Genomic DNA, 16,825 nt, shown 5'->3' with positions numbered 1-16,825 from the left:
TATTGACCACATGAACAAGTTTTATCTTGTAGATTAACCAACCCATTTTTTCGTCCATCATGTACCTCTATTAGATCATTTGTCGATGGAAATGCTCGCCATCTTCTTGATTTGTCCGTCCTCTTAGCTAGTTTACATTTAACATATGGAGTAACCGGTGAAGTAAGACTAACTAATTTGTTGCGATGTTTGAAATACCAATCCTGTATTGAACAACAAAAAAATTCGAACAACATGCAAACGGGTAATTTACTAGCATGTCTTGATAGAGAGTTTATAGACTCTACACTGTTGCTTGTAAGGTATGAATACCTAATATGAGTAGATTGACTTCTGAACCATCTATTGATACCATCCTCACATAGCGTTTTATAAGATGCTTTCAATCTCCTTCGAAATACATCTAGATGATCCTGAAAATCCGACGCACGGTAAGCCTTAACTATTTTCCAATAGTGCCATTCGAAGAATTTCATCTTGTTGGATTTAGTTTTGATGTTCATGAATAAATGACGTGCGCAATGAGCGTGAAACGCTTCCGAAAACACATTTGCAATGCCATGTGCTATTGAAGCAGCACAATCAGAAATAAAAGTAATCTCTGACATACGATCAACCATACCATAACTCATTAAATGATCTCTTAGGTTGCCAAAAAACTATGACCAAATACTGTTTGTCTCGCCTTCACCAATTCCATAAGCCAATGGCAAAATTCCATTATTGCCAACCATCGCAACAGCAATTAAATTAGTACCCAGGTACCCACCCTTTAAATGTGCAGCATCGACGATGATTATCGGGCGGACATGTTGCACAAATGATCGAATCTGCATGAAATTTTCACAGTAAATCAAATATTATCAATGATACCTCATACTCCATACGCAAGGCGCAAGACACACTCTTCTGTCTTGCGCCCACAAAGCGCAAGTAAATCCTTGCGTCCTTGCGTCTTTACTGCCAGGTGCAAGGTGTGACTTGCGTCCTTGCGTAATCGTGGGCGCAAGGTGAATCTTGCGTCCTTGCGTATGGTGTACATATTAAAATTTGGTTTTTGCTAATATATATTTACTTACAACTACGCCAATGGACATGTAACACATCACACATTTATTTTCTTTGTCGGTAACCAAATTGGTGATGGTCCCCGGGTTTTGGATCTGAAGGTTATGAAGGTAAATGGGAAGCATTCTAAAGGAGTCATCACTACTGCCACGTAACATCTCTATTGCTTGACACTTGGCCCTCCATACTTGATTGTATGATATGCTCACTCTAAACCGATTGGCTACATCATCACGTATATCCTTTGGTTTATACTCTCGATTAGCAGCCTTGAACGAATCCATAAGAATACTACCCAACACCTTTTTAGTAGCATGTTTATTGTTTCCCATAATTTGTGTGCGTGAGCATGTGTGTACGTCATGCAATTTCTTAACCATAAAGTTTTCAGTGTGTCTTATTTTGTATGCACTACATTTCCACTCACAATTTGGCAACACACATTTAGCGGTGTACAGAGATTTGTCAGACTTTACAGGCTTTATTTGAAAGTTTTCTTCAAGGCATTTTGTAAATAGCTGGTTTAGCAATTCTTCCTTGTTCGAAAATGTTTGACGAACTTTGACCAAATCAGATACCTGATACGTGGTTGGATTTGGGGTCGTAAATTCTGGGTTTTCTTCATCTTGCTGACTGTGTAGAGTTGGCATATTCCAGAATAAATCTTGTTTTTCTTCATCTTCTTCATCTTCATCTTCCTCGTCACTTGCTTCATCCGATTCACTAGACGCTACAACAGGTATAAACGGGTTCTCTATTTTTTTTATTTTACACACGTTCTCGGCGCCATGGTTGAAGAAGTCAAATTCTTCTGTGTTTGGAGGTGGTATTTCAACCTGTTTTTCTTCCAAATGGTGTGTTTCGAGGTTTGGTTCGGAATTGTGTATTTCATCCTGTTCTTTTTGCAAATGGTGAGTTTGTTTGTTTGGTTGAGACTCGAGTATTCGGAGGTTTTGTTGGAGATGGTGTGTTTGTGGATTTTGTTGGGGCTGGAGTGTTTCTAGGTTTTGTTGGAGATGGTGTGTTTGTGGATTTTGTCCGGGTTGAAGCATTCTAACTTTGTCGACAACATAAATATCAATAGGCTCGTTTGTGACAGCGTGTTTTAAAAACTTAAAAAAATCTTCATGATCATCAGTAATATCAAAAATATGATTATTATCAATATATCTTAGCGAAACAGGTGCATTAGGTGGCAATTCAATTTTTTTAAGAATTTTCCTTAACAATACTCTTCGATTTATTGGTTTTTGTGGAGCAAGTGGTAGTTTTAATTTGATTCTAAAACAATCAAGAGGCAGATACATATGTATGTTGTTAACAAATTCAAAATTACCCCCACAACATACATGAACAACAAATGCTTCATCATTACTACAGCTCATTAAGACACAAATTAGTGAAAAAATAGATAAAAGTTGGTACCTTAACGATGCTCTAATGACATGATCTTTTTGGAAATGAAGTGAAATGAAATGATTAATCTGGAGTTCCAGCCTCAATAAATACACAGGTAAATAATCTTATCCGTAAAGTTACAAAAAATCTAACAAAATCTTATCCAGAAATCAGGAAAAATCCAGTCTGATAAGACGCAAGGCGCAAAACCGCAAGGATGCAAGTCAAAAACCTTGCGCCTTGCGTTTGCACGCAAGGGCGCAAGTCGCAAGGACTAATGATCCTTGCGCCTTGCGCGGGCAAATTCTAAAAAAAAAAGGGGAGTTCCAGCTCAGAAAGGGCTAAAAAAATGGGCAAAAAGGTGATAACCCCAGTAAATGAGGCTTATATATGCAGGCCCGGTGCAAGACCCAACATTTTTAGGGGCCCAATATTAAATATTAATCTATTAAGCCCAGTATCTAATATAGGGGATGATTCCCACACACCCTTTTACCCTCTCACACACTGTTTTTTGATCCTCACACACCAATTTACTTGAACTCCTCCCTAATAATACTTGAACTCCTCCCTAATAATAGGGTAAAAGGGTGTGTGTGTGTGTGTGTGTCTTTTACCCTCTCACATACTGTTTTTTGATCCTCACACACCAATTTACTTGAACTCCTCCCTAATAATACTTGAACTCCTCCCTAATAATAGGGTAAAAGGGTGATACTGTTTTTTGATCCTCACACACCAATTTACTTGAACTCCTCCCTAATAATAGGGTAAAAGGGTGTGTGTGTGTGTGTGTGTGTTTACTTGAACTCCTCCATAATAATACTTGAACTCCTCCCTAGTAATAGGGTGTGTGTATGTGATACTTGAACTCCTCCCTAATAATAGGGTAAAAGGGTGTGTGTGTGTGTGTGTGTGTTTACTTGAACTCCTCCCTAATAATACTTGAACTCCTCCTTAATAATAGGGTAAAAGGGTGATACTGTTTTTTGATCCTCACACACCAATTTACTTGAACTCCTCCCTAATAATAGGGTAAAAGTGTTTTTTGATCCTCACACACCAATTTACTTGAACTCCTCCCTAATAATAGGGTAAAAGAGTATGTGTGTGTGTTTACTTGAACTCCTTCATAATAATACTTGAACTCCTCCTTAGTAATAGGGTGTGTGTATGTCCTCCTTAGTAATAGGGTGTGTGTATATGAGGATCAAAAAATGAGAATCATCCCCCATCTCATATTCCCTGTATTTAATATTTATCAGGTACAAAGAGAAATCATGCCCAAGAAAACAAACACATCTTTACTTAATTTTGCTTTTAAACTCATGGCTTTTGATTTTATAGTATATACTTTCATGTTCAAAGCCGATGTGGGACAAAAAAATACTTAGATTCAGCAGCTAACATATTCCATCAAATAAATATGTATAACGTGAATTTTTCTCGAGTCTTATCCTTTTTATTTTTAATTCATAAACTTAAATTCCATCTTAAAGTATTAGTAAAAGAAATTGCACAAGAGTTCAATATTTTATGGGATTCTTCTAAAACCGAAGCTCAATTCAACAAATTGTTAGTGGATCTTTTGGTAATTTTTTCGATATCTTCTCTATTCCATCTAAATGCTCTCGTAGTTCTAAAAACATTACTACACTTTTAAAAAAAAATCGCTCCCGATGAAGAAAATTCCTGCTTTCGCCACTGTACAACAACCCTACACATTGATTTCAAAAATTACTATACCTTGCAAATTGTATGTAATTCTAATGTTATATTCTTTATGTTTATTGATAAGACGTTAATTGTCGTTTTTTAAATAGTTTATATTATTCGTTAGGGTCCTTTTTTTCGTCTCGCTCAGGGCACTCAAATTCTCGGGACCGGCCCTGTATATATGGTTCGTTTCATTGTAAGCAGTATAAAATGTGGGTTGTATTCTCATCTTAACATCAAAATGTCAGTAGTATAGTATATCGGTAGAATAGTATATAGCACAGACTTTGTGTAATTTACTTTTAATGAGCACGAATAGTAATAACTAAAAATAAGTATGTCTAGAGTCAACTATTACGACATTAAACATATCTGATGAGACCATGTCAATATGCACTTAATATGTTTTGATGAGCTTCAGTTGATCAAATTATATATTGCCAACCAACGTATTCAGTTTGACACATGATCTAAGGAAACTAATTAGAGTTTAAAAATATATTTTATAAGGTATGACCCGACTGAAGCATCAAATTTTACAGCTGTCATATTTTTTATTTACATTGTCAAAAGCATCAAATTTTACAAGTCGCAATATGAGTATCAAATTTTATAAGTGGCAATATGAGTATGACCTTTGAAATTACTCGGCTATATCAACCGTTATCTATTATTAAAAAGGTGAATTTTACGCTCAAACTAAGAACCTCATTTGAAGACGAAGTCACTCGAACAATTCTGTTTAACTTGCAATATCGGTGGCTGAACAGAACAGGCGGGTCAATTGTGTTGTGGTTGTATATGTTAGTGGTTGTAGAATTAATAAGTTGAAATCATATTGTTGCTTTGTTCAATGGTACCTGTAAATAAATGCTGACAAAAGTCTATCAAAAAGTTGTTATTAGTTATATTATTTTCTACATCTTTTTGACGCATGATAATTGTAAATGCAGATGGAGAATGAAATTGATTTGTATTTGCTTTGCATTATCTGGCAAACTTAGTGGGGTCGCAACTCGGAGATGATATAATTGACTATGAACAATCGGAAACTATATTGTAATTGTATTCATTATTAACGTTTACAATACTAATCGTTTCAATACGTTTACTTTCAATACAAATGTTATCAATACTTTAGGGTTTCTTGATAATGATTGTATACTATAGCTATTCAGTCTCAATACTAACGTTTTCGAATGTTATTTTTTAGAGCTGTCGTACAATGCACGAGCTCTTAAAGTGTTTCGTCATTAAACTGATATCAACAACGAACAATGTTGTACAAATCATAACGATTACGAAACTGTTTTTTTAGAGCTGCCGTGCAACGCATGAGCTCTTAAAATATAGTTTAATTAATATTAGCAACAGACGTAATGTTTATCCCATGATTTTATGGATACTTAATGTGTTATAATCGTTACCCTTTTTAAAAATTTAAACTTTAAAACAAATTATGGGTTATATTCCTTAATTCAGGCACTTAACATTTCTATAATTTCTTTACACGTTTTACTTTGATTTGGTTCTGTTTATAGCTAATGCATGTGTACCATTCCAGCTGTGGCTGAGTGGTATCCTTGGTTTCACTTCGGTGGGGCCAGGGCAAGGGGTTTCAGTAGATTCAAGTTCGAATCCCACTCTTTAAAAATACCCGTGGTAGGCTTACTTACCATAAGCCGGGTTGCCCCTGGGAAGGTTTTACCGACCTATTCAGGACCCAGATCCGACCCGCCTGCCCCTCGGGATGGTTTAAGGTTCGGATCCCTGTAATATGGTTCGGGTTTCCTGCCCGAACGCGTGTGTATCTGCAAATGATGACTAGGCTTCGGTCCGGACTGATGCAAGCTTGCCGTTAAAAAAAAAAAAAAAATAGCTAATGCATGTGTAGAAACTTGAAAAAAAATAAGGTTTAGACAAATGTGCATTTCCTATCAAACAATCGTTATTTATTATTGTTCCCATAACTCTTATTATTGTTCCTTTATATTAAAAGCGACGTTTGAGATACCATAACTCCTATTTTTATTAGTGATTGTCTTCCATTCAATATATTCTTAACACAAATAAAATCTAACAATCGTGCATTGAATATATTCTTAGAACAAATAGAAGCTCTCAACTATTCATATTCATGTGAAATGCACGGGCTCTAACGTTTTATTTACTTTCGCTATTTACATACTTGAATGATATAATCGGTTACTGTTTTTGGATGACTTTTTACACACTCGTGCAACGCACGAGCTCAAAAAGCTAGTGTGTGTATATATATATATATATATATATATATATATATATATATATATATATATATATATATATATATATATATATATATATATATATATATATATATATATGCATATCCTTATAATCCCGGTGAGTTTATTTTAATTAATAGTGGGCCTTCACTTGTAGGGTTGCATGATTATTTTGGAGAAACTGAAACCGGGCCACCTGTTGCCAAATATTATGTGTCAAAGTTACAAACCAAATAACTTGGTCAAAGAAAAGAAAGGACGTACGCATGTGCAAATGGATAAAAGCACATGCAAACTCTCATCCACGTTTCTTCCTTGAGAACGAGTCTTTTCGAAAAAGGAGAGGTGCATATCCTTATAATCCCGGTGGGTCTATTTTAATTAATAGTGGGCCTTCACTTGTAGGGTTGCATGATTATTTTGGCGAAACTGAAACCGGGCCACCTGTTGCCAAATATTATGTGTCAAAGTTACAAACCAAATAACTTGGTCAAAGAAAAGAAAGGACGTACGCATGTGCAAATGGATAAATATTTCGTTGATGTTAATTTCGGGCTCAAGGAAGAAACGTGGATGAGAGTTTGCATGTGCTTTTATCCATTATTTAAAATTCAATTTGAGACCTCATCTAGTTATTTTGTTCTTATCCTTAAGTAGCCATATTTATAGCAGACACCTAGTATTACTTTTAGTTAGTTTTTTGTTTGATAATAAATTGTTACATGAATTAAGAAAAGCCGTGGGCTTTGTTCTTGCAAGTTAACATTTAACTTGTTATTTATCTTTCGTTAATTTTGTTTGGCCACGATCTTTACATTAAACTGTGTCTTCAGAAGTATGTTACTTACTTAGACCAAAATTTTGACGTTTCTAATAATTTTGGTTTTGAAACTTATGTTACTCCAGCATCCTTCCTAAGGTTTGTTTTTTTTTTTTTTTTTTTTTTTTTTTTTTTTTTTTTTTTGCGCTAAGGTCATTTCAAGTATGAGAATTATGATGACAGAGGACTTAAACAACGTTGTTAGCAGTTCATTCTTGCTAAATGACGACTCGAGGTATATATTAACAATAAAATCTTTTTTAGTAATTTCTCATCGGTGAACAATAACGTTACACATTAAATGAAAAAAAAAAATTCATAGTGGTTTGTGCTTGGGTATATTGATGTAGCATACCATTCTCTGCGGACGCATATCCAAGTTTGTGCCACGAGTGGATATAGGTGATATTGAATATCCACCATTGATTCGCGAACACTCATGTTTTGCATTTTTACATCAACGGACAGAATGATGGTCGAATTGAGAAAAGGAAAAATGTATGACAACATGCAATCATTTTGATGTTATGAACGCGCGGGTGGTTTAGTCCCCTTGAGTGATTCATGTCAAAAAAAATTTTTGATGTCATGGTTGCATACATGTGAATACATTTTTTATGGTTTATTTAGTTACTGTATACCATACTTTTGAGCCTTTTGTTCTTGGTTGAGTTGGTTCATTGTGATAGTTGTCAACAAACCTGTATAGCTGCCTGCGAGTGCAATTCTTATATTGTATATCACGCTATTCCTCAAAGATCTACGTCGTGTTCAATTTTTAGTTTTTGTATGATATGTGATATATCACTAACCTTTATCCTTTGGGTTATATAAACAGTTTAATTATGTCTTTACAAATTATGGTTATACCGTTCGTCATTAATATTTTCAAATATATTATCAGGAAGAGGAACACACTACATTTTTTACTTGGATTCGTAAGTTGGATGATTCACATTCATTCACATTCGCATTTTTATTTCACATACCTAATAAAGTAAATTGTCAATTGTCAACTCTTCAAATGTGAATTGGTTTGTATGTTTGAATGGAAATAATACTACTCTATGTCATGTAGGGATAATAATATATAATGTATCGAATAGGAAATGGTTGATGTGATATTCATATTTATTTAATATTAATTTGGATTTTGCTAATAACAGCCTTTGGTATTGTCGTTAATACACTTTAAAAGCTTGTACAGTTAAATAATCGCTACTATAAAATCATTCTATTTAATTTGAATTTTGCTAATAATTAATACTGTCGTTAACATGCTTTAAAAGCTTGTACAATTAAATAACTACTACTATAAAATCATTCTATAACCGCTTCGTACAACATGTTTAAGCGTCAACTCAAAGAATGGAAAATCCTTTAATTTACATTCAAATGTCCATTTAAAGAGTGGAACTTAATAAAATGGAGTTAAACTTTGCAACTGTATTGATGATGGACGGAAAGAGAAAATGGTGGCTGAATTTGACGAAATATGTTTTAAAGTAGTCAGGTAATTAGTCGCCCTAATTCTATTTTTTACATGAAGCAGCCTGTTTCTTTTCTGAACAAAAACAAATTACAGTTAACAGCAATATTAAAATATAGTAATAGTAAATCAATTAAATGTAAAGTTTATTTTTGTTTTTAGTATAACAATCATCATATCATCAGTGCATCATACTTGATACTCCTACATGATAACTTTGCTGAAACATTTTATAAAGTGAAAACATCATTTTACAATCAACATTTGTCTAGTATTAAAAACGTAATGTTACAAATGTTAAGGTCTATTAGGGAAAATAATTCGACATGTTTTAGAGCTTCTTCTAACCAGAATCCATCATTATTCATTATATAAACCTATAAAAAGATAAGTAAGCAAAGTAGAGTAAGTAACATGTTGTGTGATATCAATTTATTATTCAAGATAAGGATTTTTCTCGTCTTAGGGTTGTTGTCCCTTGTGTGTCTACTAATGTTTCAGTCAATCTTCATATATCAAGAACGAGTACTATTGTGTAATTTTCTAATGTTTGTAGGATTAGCTTAGAGTAAAACATGAAAAGTCAATAAAAAGTATTGCTCCATTTTTGCTTCATAATTAGCACAATGTCAGCGCGACAGATCATTGTATTGCATTCCGTTAAAATATAATTTTTATGGCTAAGCGCATGTGGAAAATAAACAATATTGTTTAGTGCAGATGATTATACATGATATCAAGGCATTACGTATCAGCTATAGATTGATTCAATTATAATATTCCCTCATTTTATGCACTCGTGGTTGCTTGCAATAATGTCTCCTTTCAATGTTCAAAGTCAACTAATTAAAGGGACCTGATAACCACTTGTTATGTGATTAGTTTATTAATTAATAATTGTAGTTGAAATTTGTGATTGGAATTATAATAAAACATTTTCAGTAGAACTGATCTAAAAAGGATTTGCAAAACACATTTTTGTATCCTTTTTCTACACTTTTAAATTAAACACCATTATTAATCAATCCGAGAGTACTGAAATATCCTTTCAATTAGAACAGTTGACTTGTAAGTTCTTTTCTAAAATTCAGTGGATTGGAAAATAATGGATCCATTTATGAAGGAGTTTGAACATCTCATAATCGAACTCGAAAAGATAGAATTAGCCACTAGCAAGTTTGATCAAACCAAAGTTATCGGGTCGGGTGGTTTCGGGAAGGTGTACAAAGCAGAAGTGACTCATTATAAAGGAAGAGGCCTTGTTGCTGTGAAGCGTCTAGATCGTAAATTTGGGCAACGTGATCCCGAGTTCTGGAAAGAAGTCATGATGCTTTCTCGTTACTCGCACGAAAATCTCGTATCTCTCCTCGGATTTTGCAACACGGCTAATGATAAGATCTTGGTTTACGAGTACGCATCTAATGGAAGCCTCGATCGCCATTTAAGTAACAAAAATCTCACTTGGTCTCAACGTATCAAGATATGTCTTGATGCTGCAAGGGGACTAAGCTACCTTCACGATGACAACGGCGCACATCAAAGAGTTCTTCATCGAGATATAAAAAGCGCAAACATCCTTTTGGATGACGAATGGAATGCAAAAGTTGCTGACATGGGACTGTCCAAAGTGGGACCCGCCAATCAGCCACACACTGCTCTTGTCACTGGTGTTGTAGGTACCATTGGGTACCTAGATCCAGTGTATCTGGAAAACGGTATATTAACGAAAGAGTCTAACGTATACTCATTCGGCGTTGTTTTATTGGAAGTATTGAGTGGAAAACTATGTTATCAAAAAATAGTAACGGCACGTTCTCAACTTTGGTGCAGACGTGGAAAAAAATTTACAAAACAGGGCAGTTAGACTAGATTGTGTTTCAAGATGTCATGCCACCTTTGCAGCTGGATTCTTTGCAAACGTTTACTAGAATTGCCTTCCAATGCTTGAACAAGTACAGTGAAAAGCGGCCATTAATGTCTCATGTTGTTGAAGAACTCGAGGCCGCGCTTGAACTTCAAGAGGAGATCAAATACAAATCCATAGAAGAATCGGAAAGGCCTCACTTCTTATAAGGTGGCATAGTGGAAATTAGCTACTTTATGTTACTTTATCTCTTTATTTATCAAGAACGAATCGATGGTCTTTAAAATGTTTGAAAAAGTTTAGATTTTTTTCCTAGAAAAGCAAATTAAAACACAAGGGCCGAACCAAAAAGTTTTAACCGTTGTTCGTATAATTTGTTTCAATTTACTACTCGCGGCTATATGGTTAATTTTTATGTGGTTGTAGACTTGTAGTTTTTAAATGTTCCAAAAGGATCATTTCTTGGTGTGACTCTTTAGGAGACTTTTGGTTCATTAAATATATGCTTAATTTGTGTCATAAGCCACATATTAGCAAAATTCAATTTCACTAGTGCAGAGACCCGTGAAATCACAGGATTGTAAAGAAAAAAGTGTTAAATGGTGTGTTATAGTTGACAATGGTTATTTAACTAAAATGCACAATTCATCGCAATATAGAAAACAACAATGTTTTAACGAATACTCTGGATCTAACAATTACAATGAAAATTTACAAACTAATTAGAATTCAGATATTAAAAACTTTGAAGATCCCTGGATCATACAATCCTTGCATCATACAATATGTTCAACTTTAGTATTATACTGTCATAAAAAGTACCTACAATTATTATAAAACAATAAGACATGAAGCTAAATTAAACCAAAAGACCTTAAAATTAAACAATATCATACAATATGTTCAACTTTAATATTATACTGTCATAAAAAGTACCTACAATTATTATTATTATAAAACAATAAGACATGAAGCTAAATTAAACCAAAAGACCTTAAAATTAAACAATCATTATAAAACATGGACCAAGATATGTGTACAATTTTACAATTTGTAGCATATGATCAAACCAAATTACTTGCAAAAAATACCCCATGGAACTTGATAATGTATTTAACCACACTCGGAAATCTTTTACAGCAAAATATCATAGATAAAATACAAGACTTACACTCTTCGAGGAAGTAGATGAGAAGCAAAGTGTTGATAAAGATCAGGCCCATAAAGTTCTTACAGCAAACCTAAAACTAAACGAATATGGTTCTCTAGTAATTTAATTACGAACTAAACATAAGATGATCACTATTTCAACTATGATTACTTGAAACGATTATGATATAATGTTAAAGTACCTCAATTGCACAGACAACATTGCTATATACTTGCATTCTATACACATGACATGTTTATTGAAAAGACAATTTGATTATAGCTAAAATATATGGTAAGGCAATTATTCAAGCGAATAAGAAAATTACCATAGCATACTCCTTTGGGTAATTATGAAAGAACTTTAGAGCCCTCTTAAATCTTAATTCTCAATATCCCAAATATAAAAAAAAATATTAAAATTCGTCAACCTATACCTGCATATAAAAGATTTAAAAACAATGAATCAAAGACGCCAATAATTACATGGCATTATAAATGCCATCAATTAACATTTAACATAATTAGTGCTTGTATTCTATTCCTTGTTTTTTAATGATGAATGACGGTTTAGTGTGCTGATGTATGCTACTATACATTTATAAAACTAACCATATATTGCTTTTCGAAAAAAAATAAAACTAACCATATAGTACTCTAGAAAGGAGCCGACTCTTTGTTAGAAAAGTGCAACCTCTACTTGTTCATAATACACATCCTGTCCAAAAAAAAAAAAGTTGAATTCTCAGTCCAAATGGATCATTTTTTTGTAGCATTTGGTTTGTAACCATGAGAGCAGAACCATAGCATATCTGAAAAATGCTAGCATATGAATACATTTGCAACATTTGAAAATTCAAGAAAATATTAACCAACCTTCAAATATGTACCAATTTAGAATGTAATTCATGTTCAAGATGCTTGAAAATAAAGGACCCAACCAACAGAGGTGGCAAAATGGGTAAAGGGGCAAGTATTTATATAAAAACATATAAAGGGTGATACATAATCCTTTACCATCACTAAAGAGTTAAATTTACTTTAAGACGGTATGATTCAAATCTTAAGATGGATTTGGATATAACCTATCAATACCTATGTCAAGTCCATAGTGTTCATAACCCCATAAATCTTTTTAAATACGTGTTTAAATTCTTATATAACCGACAATTATAAGCTAAGCAAGTATAATAGATACAAAGCATTACGGTGTCTTTTAATGTTGAGATCATGCTCTATTTACCATTATACACATAAATTTCTTTAAAAAATTAAAAGAACACCTCAGCAAGAACAAATAAAAAGACCAAGATTAAAGATGTTCGCACTACTTATAAATGAGCAAAAAGTTACCTAAAAGAACACATACCCACAAATGAAAGAACAAATGACCAATTACCTACTAAACCAAGACTTGACCCGCCCAAATGGTACCCACTGCATTACTTTACTCCATTTAAACTGAGTAAAAAAAAAAAAAACTCAGCTTGGTTAAATAAATGAAGTGTGAAATATTAATAATCTTAATTAATCATTAACAATAATGGCATACACACTTCTCTTATGAGAGAATGGAGAATGTACCATCACAGTAATGTATAATTTCTTTTGACAAAACTTAGGCTCCAGTGATTTATGTCTTCATCCTATTTACTTGGGACATGTAAAATTACCCATTGGAAAGTATAAACACATAAGAAACAAACAGAGCTAAAAACCAAAATAGAAAACAAACCTTTTCCACTCAAATGTATCTCCTTCGTCATCAATAGATACAAACACTCTTATTTCCTGCAATAAAAAAAACTTCAAGCAATTCAAACTATATTCAAAGCATCACTTTCTTTAAGTTTCAATAATCAGTTCAAGTCTGTGAGTCTATTTACTACATAAGATATTGCCTTTGTTATCACTATCTTATAGTTGATATAGGATTTGTTATATGAGATTGGCAAGCTACTTTTCTAACTAAAAGTTATTGTTTACATCCATTACCCATTAAACAGAATATAAGAACATCAAATTAAACAGTTATACATTCAATATCTTTTTCTTAAGGGCATTCATCAAATTAAACAGTTATAAAAAGTAAGATACCTTGTTTTACCTTAATCATGCTTAAAAATGAGTTTTATACTACACTATCCATTTATCAATTTTATCAATTTAGCTACTATCAAGTAATAAGTTAATAACAAGACAATGGAACTAATACATAAATGAGACAAAAGTTTCTAATATTGACAATTTAAGCAGGTTACCTAATGTTACCGAGCCACCAAAGCTGCCCATTTTACAACAAAAGTCACACACTATAGCCCATTGCTAAGAATATTAAATCCATTGAGTATGTATAATATAACTCACATTTATAGCATCTTTTATCTTTGATGATTCTGGAATAAACCTAAAGGACACCAATAACTTTATGCTGAAGGACCTGCCACAACGATAAAAAAACATGAATATAATTGGTCTAAACGGCTTATCAGGGCACGGTGCACAATTAAAGTAGTAAAATCTAACTATTGAGTACCAAATCTAGTCTTTGATAGCATGAGTACGAAATACAGTCTTTGTTAAGGGTCAATGAGAAAACATACCATGTAAATCTTCTTATGGACATTTTATCGAACACCTTGCATGCACTTGCATACTTACCATCTAACACCAGTTGCAACAACTGCATCAGTGCAAAAGTATTTGGCAACTAAAACACACACGATATAGATATAGAAATACCATTATCTATGACAAATACAAATATATAGATATATAAATCCACATTAAGCCCACACATATAATAATAAAATGGTAATACAACTTCAAATACTAATAGGTAATATATAAATATATAATGGAACAGAGCCAAAAATCTTACTTTCCAGCAGTCAGGTAGACCTTAAGAACTCAAATGTACAGTCATAATCTTGCACATTAAAACACAACGAATACTAAGAAAGCGGCAGGTCAAATTGAAAATATACACTCCTAATAAAAACCACCAAAAATGTACAAAAATTACCTTGAACACAAATGGTTTAGATCTAAAATAGCTCCTGCAAGAAGATACAATGAATTTTTCATATCCAAGGTGACTCATTCAAGCATTTTTTAACTACTTTTAATTAAATCATTTAATCAAACACTTTGAGTGCAAAAATAACACGCAAGATACCAAAGATTAAGAATCGAACAACATACCAGAGATGAAGAATCAAACTTCGCTAACAACTTCATAAGTTAAAATTAAAAACCCTGAGAAAAAAATATAGACAAATTCATCCGTCACAAAAACGATCCATCAATAAAAAATTAAAGAAAAGAAAAAATCAAAAGCAATTATGATAAAGAAAGGGAATAATGATAAACCTGTATATATCGCCCTTCATCAGCACGTACTATCTGAATCTTCAATCTTCAAACAAATATTGAATGACCATCGTGAAGAAAAACCCTAGGGTTGAGTCGCTAAGAAACAGAATGAAGAGAGCGGTGATGCAGAAGATCGAATGATGGATTCCTAAGATTGAAGGATGGAGATGCGTATGATGTTGGGGATTGATTGAGAGAGGGAGAGAAACCTGGATGATGATACAGTTACAATGGAAACAGGTGTGCAGAAGAGCATTCAAATTCAAAATTGAATTTAAATTCTTGATTGAAGAGATAGATATAAGCGTGCTCTGTTAATTTTGCAGTGAAAGAGACGGTGTTCAGTTAAAAAAAGGCAGTAATACTCAATTGATAGTTTTTAAAAAACGTATTTTTTTACCGATTGTTTTTATATATTTATTATTTATTATTTATTAAAAAAATTAGATGAAGATGATGTCATGCAATTGATCTTAAAATGTGACACGTGTCCTGTAATATTTTTTAAGGTATGGTTAAAATAATGAAGTGATGTCATCAAAGTGCTATTTTCATAGCATATAATAGATAGATTATGTATTGCTAATTAAAAGCTGATTGATTGTAATTTGATAGCCTATAGATCGTAATTTTCTGACTTTGTTAGGGCACTGGGTGTGGTTCAGTATTAGTTCAGTGTCTTGCTATTGACTGGACGCTGACTGGACTGACACTGAAAACTGACAAAGTGAGGGAGTGGTTAGATGATCAGTTCAGTGTCTTGGAGAGATAAGATATTTATGTGTTATTATTATTTAATTCTTTTTTTAAATAATTAATTCTTTTATAAAACAATATTAAGATAAAATACATAGATAACTTGCATTAGTTAAATAAATAATTTAAATAACAAAAATATAAAATATAATTAAAATAAAAGTTACCAAAATATAAATTTTAAAATTAGTGTTTACAACTTTGAATAAAATATAATTTAATTACAAAAGGATCTATTTTATTTATTTTGTAAACATTAGAAACACAAGGGAGGTTAAATGAAAATATATAAATGGAATAGTCATCTTCTTCCTTCTTCATACATATTTTTTTTCCAGTAAAAAGCTTCATACATATTATTCATTTCATTTTGTTAAGCTTGTAAACGTTCGAAAATTCAAAAAATGGGACCACATATGCATTTTTGGCCGACGTCGTGCTAGCGACTTTGAGGTTTGAGACGCCGAACTGACACCGAATGATGGTTTCCAGTGGTTTCCAACCGTCATCTAGATGGCTCTGTTCCAGCCGTCATCTAGATGTTCAAAGCTGCCGACGTTGACAACGCGTATGGAAGTGGCAAACTTGAACACGATGACGGCCGCCAACTTCCACCAACCTTCTTCGTTCACACCATTCACCGCCATAGAATTTTTGCTATAAATAGAGATGCAAACTTTCATTGTAAATCATCCCAAATCACTCAGAGAAGTGCAATCACAACCTAGATAGTGTGTGTGAGTTTGAGAGTTTTTTTTTTAGAGTTTTGTAAATACTCGTGTAATCTATTCTTGTGAGTAATAGAGTTATTTTTCTCTCAAATTTGTATCTCCCAACGTCCAAGCGATCCTCTCTTCCCAACAAGTGGTATCAAGAGCTTGGTTAGAGATGTTGGTTGAGTTTTTGGGTCTTCTGAAGTTTCC

General features: G+C 33.0%; 1 protein-coding gene and 1 long non-coding RNA gene across 6 annotated transcripts; one reads left to right on the top strand and one right to left on the bottom strand.

Moving 5' to 3' along the window:
* Positions 1-9,863: 9,863 nt before the first annotated feature.
* On the top strand, positions 9,864-10,831 carry LOC139901934 (probable receptor-like protein kinase At5g59700). The gene is made up of 2 exons (XM_071884597.1): positions 9,864-10,496; positions 10,661-10,831. The coding sequence occupies exons 1-2, from the start codon at positions 9,864-9,866 to the stop codon at positions 10,829-10,831; spliced, it is 804 nt and encodes a 267-aa protein (XP_071740698.1).
* Positions 10,832-11,351: 520 nt separating this feature from the next.
* On the bottom strand, positions 11,352-15,396 carry LOC139898380 (uncharacterized). 5 transcript variants are annotated; one of them, XR_011776997.1, is made up of 9 exons: positions 15,144-15,396; positions 14,976-15,029; positions 14,653-14,830; positions 14,375-14,454; positions 14,139-14,211; positions 13,507-13,562; positions 12,418-12,489; positions 12,101-12,208; positions 11,352-11,444 (listed from the first exon to the last, which is right to left on the bottom strand). It is a non-coding gene; the product is annotated as an uncharacterized lncRNA (long non-coding RNA). The 5 variants fall into 5 exon arrangements; XR_011776996.1 differs by lacking the exon at positions 11,352-11,444 and having other exon boundaries at positions 11,845-12,208; positions 14,653-14,700; positions 14,797-14,830; XR_011776999.1 differs by lacking the exon at positions 11,352-11,444 and having other exon boundaries at positions 11,845-12,208; positions 14,375-14,435; positions 14,653-14,700; positions 14,797-14,830.
* Between the last annotated feature and the right edge of the window lie 1,429 nt (positions 15,397-16,825).

The sequence above is a fragment of the Rutidosis leptorrhynchoides genome, chromosome 3 (genome assembly GCF_046630445.1).
Source record: "Rutidosis leptorrhynchoides isolate AG116_Rl617_1_P2 chromosome 3, CSIRO_AGI_Rlap_v1, whole genome shotgun sequence".
Taxonomy (NCBI): domain Eukaryota; kingdom Viridiplantae; phylum Streptophyta; class Magnoliopsida; order Asterales; family Asteraceae; genus Rutidosis; species Rutidosis leptorrhynchoides.
Note: the sequence above shows the minus strand (reverse complement) of the source record. Positions and strands in the feature narration are given on the sequence as shown.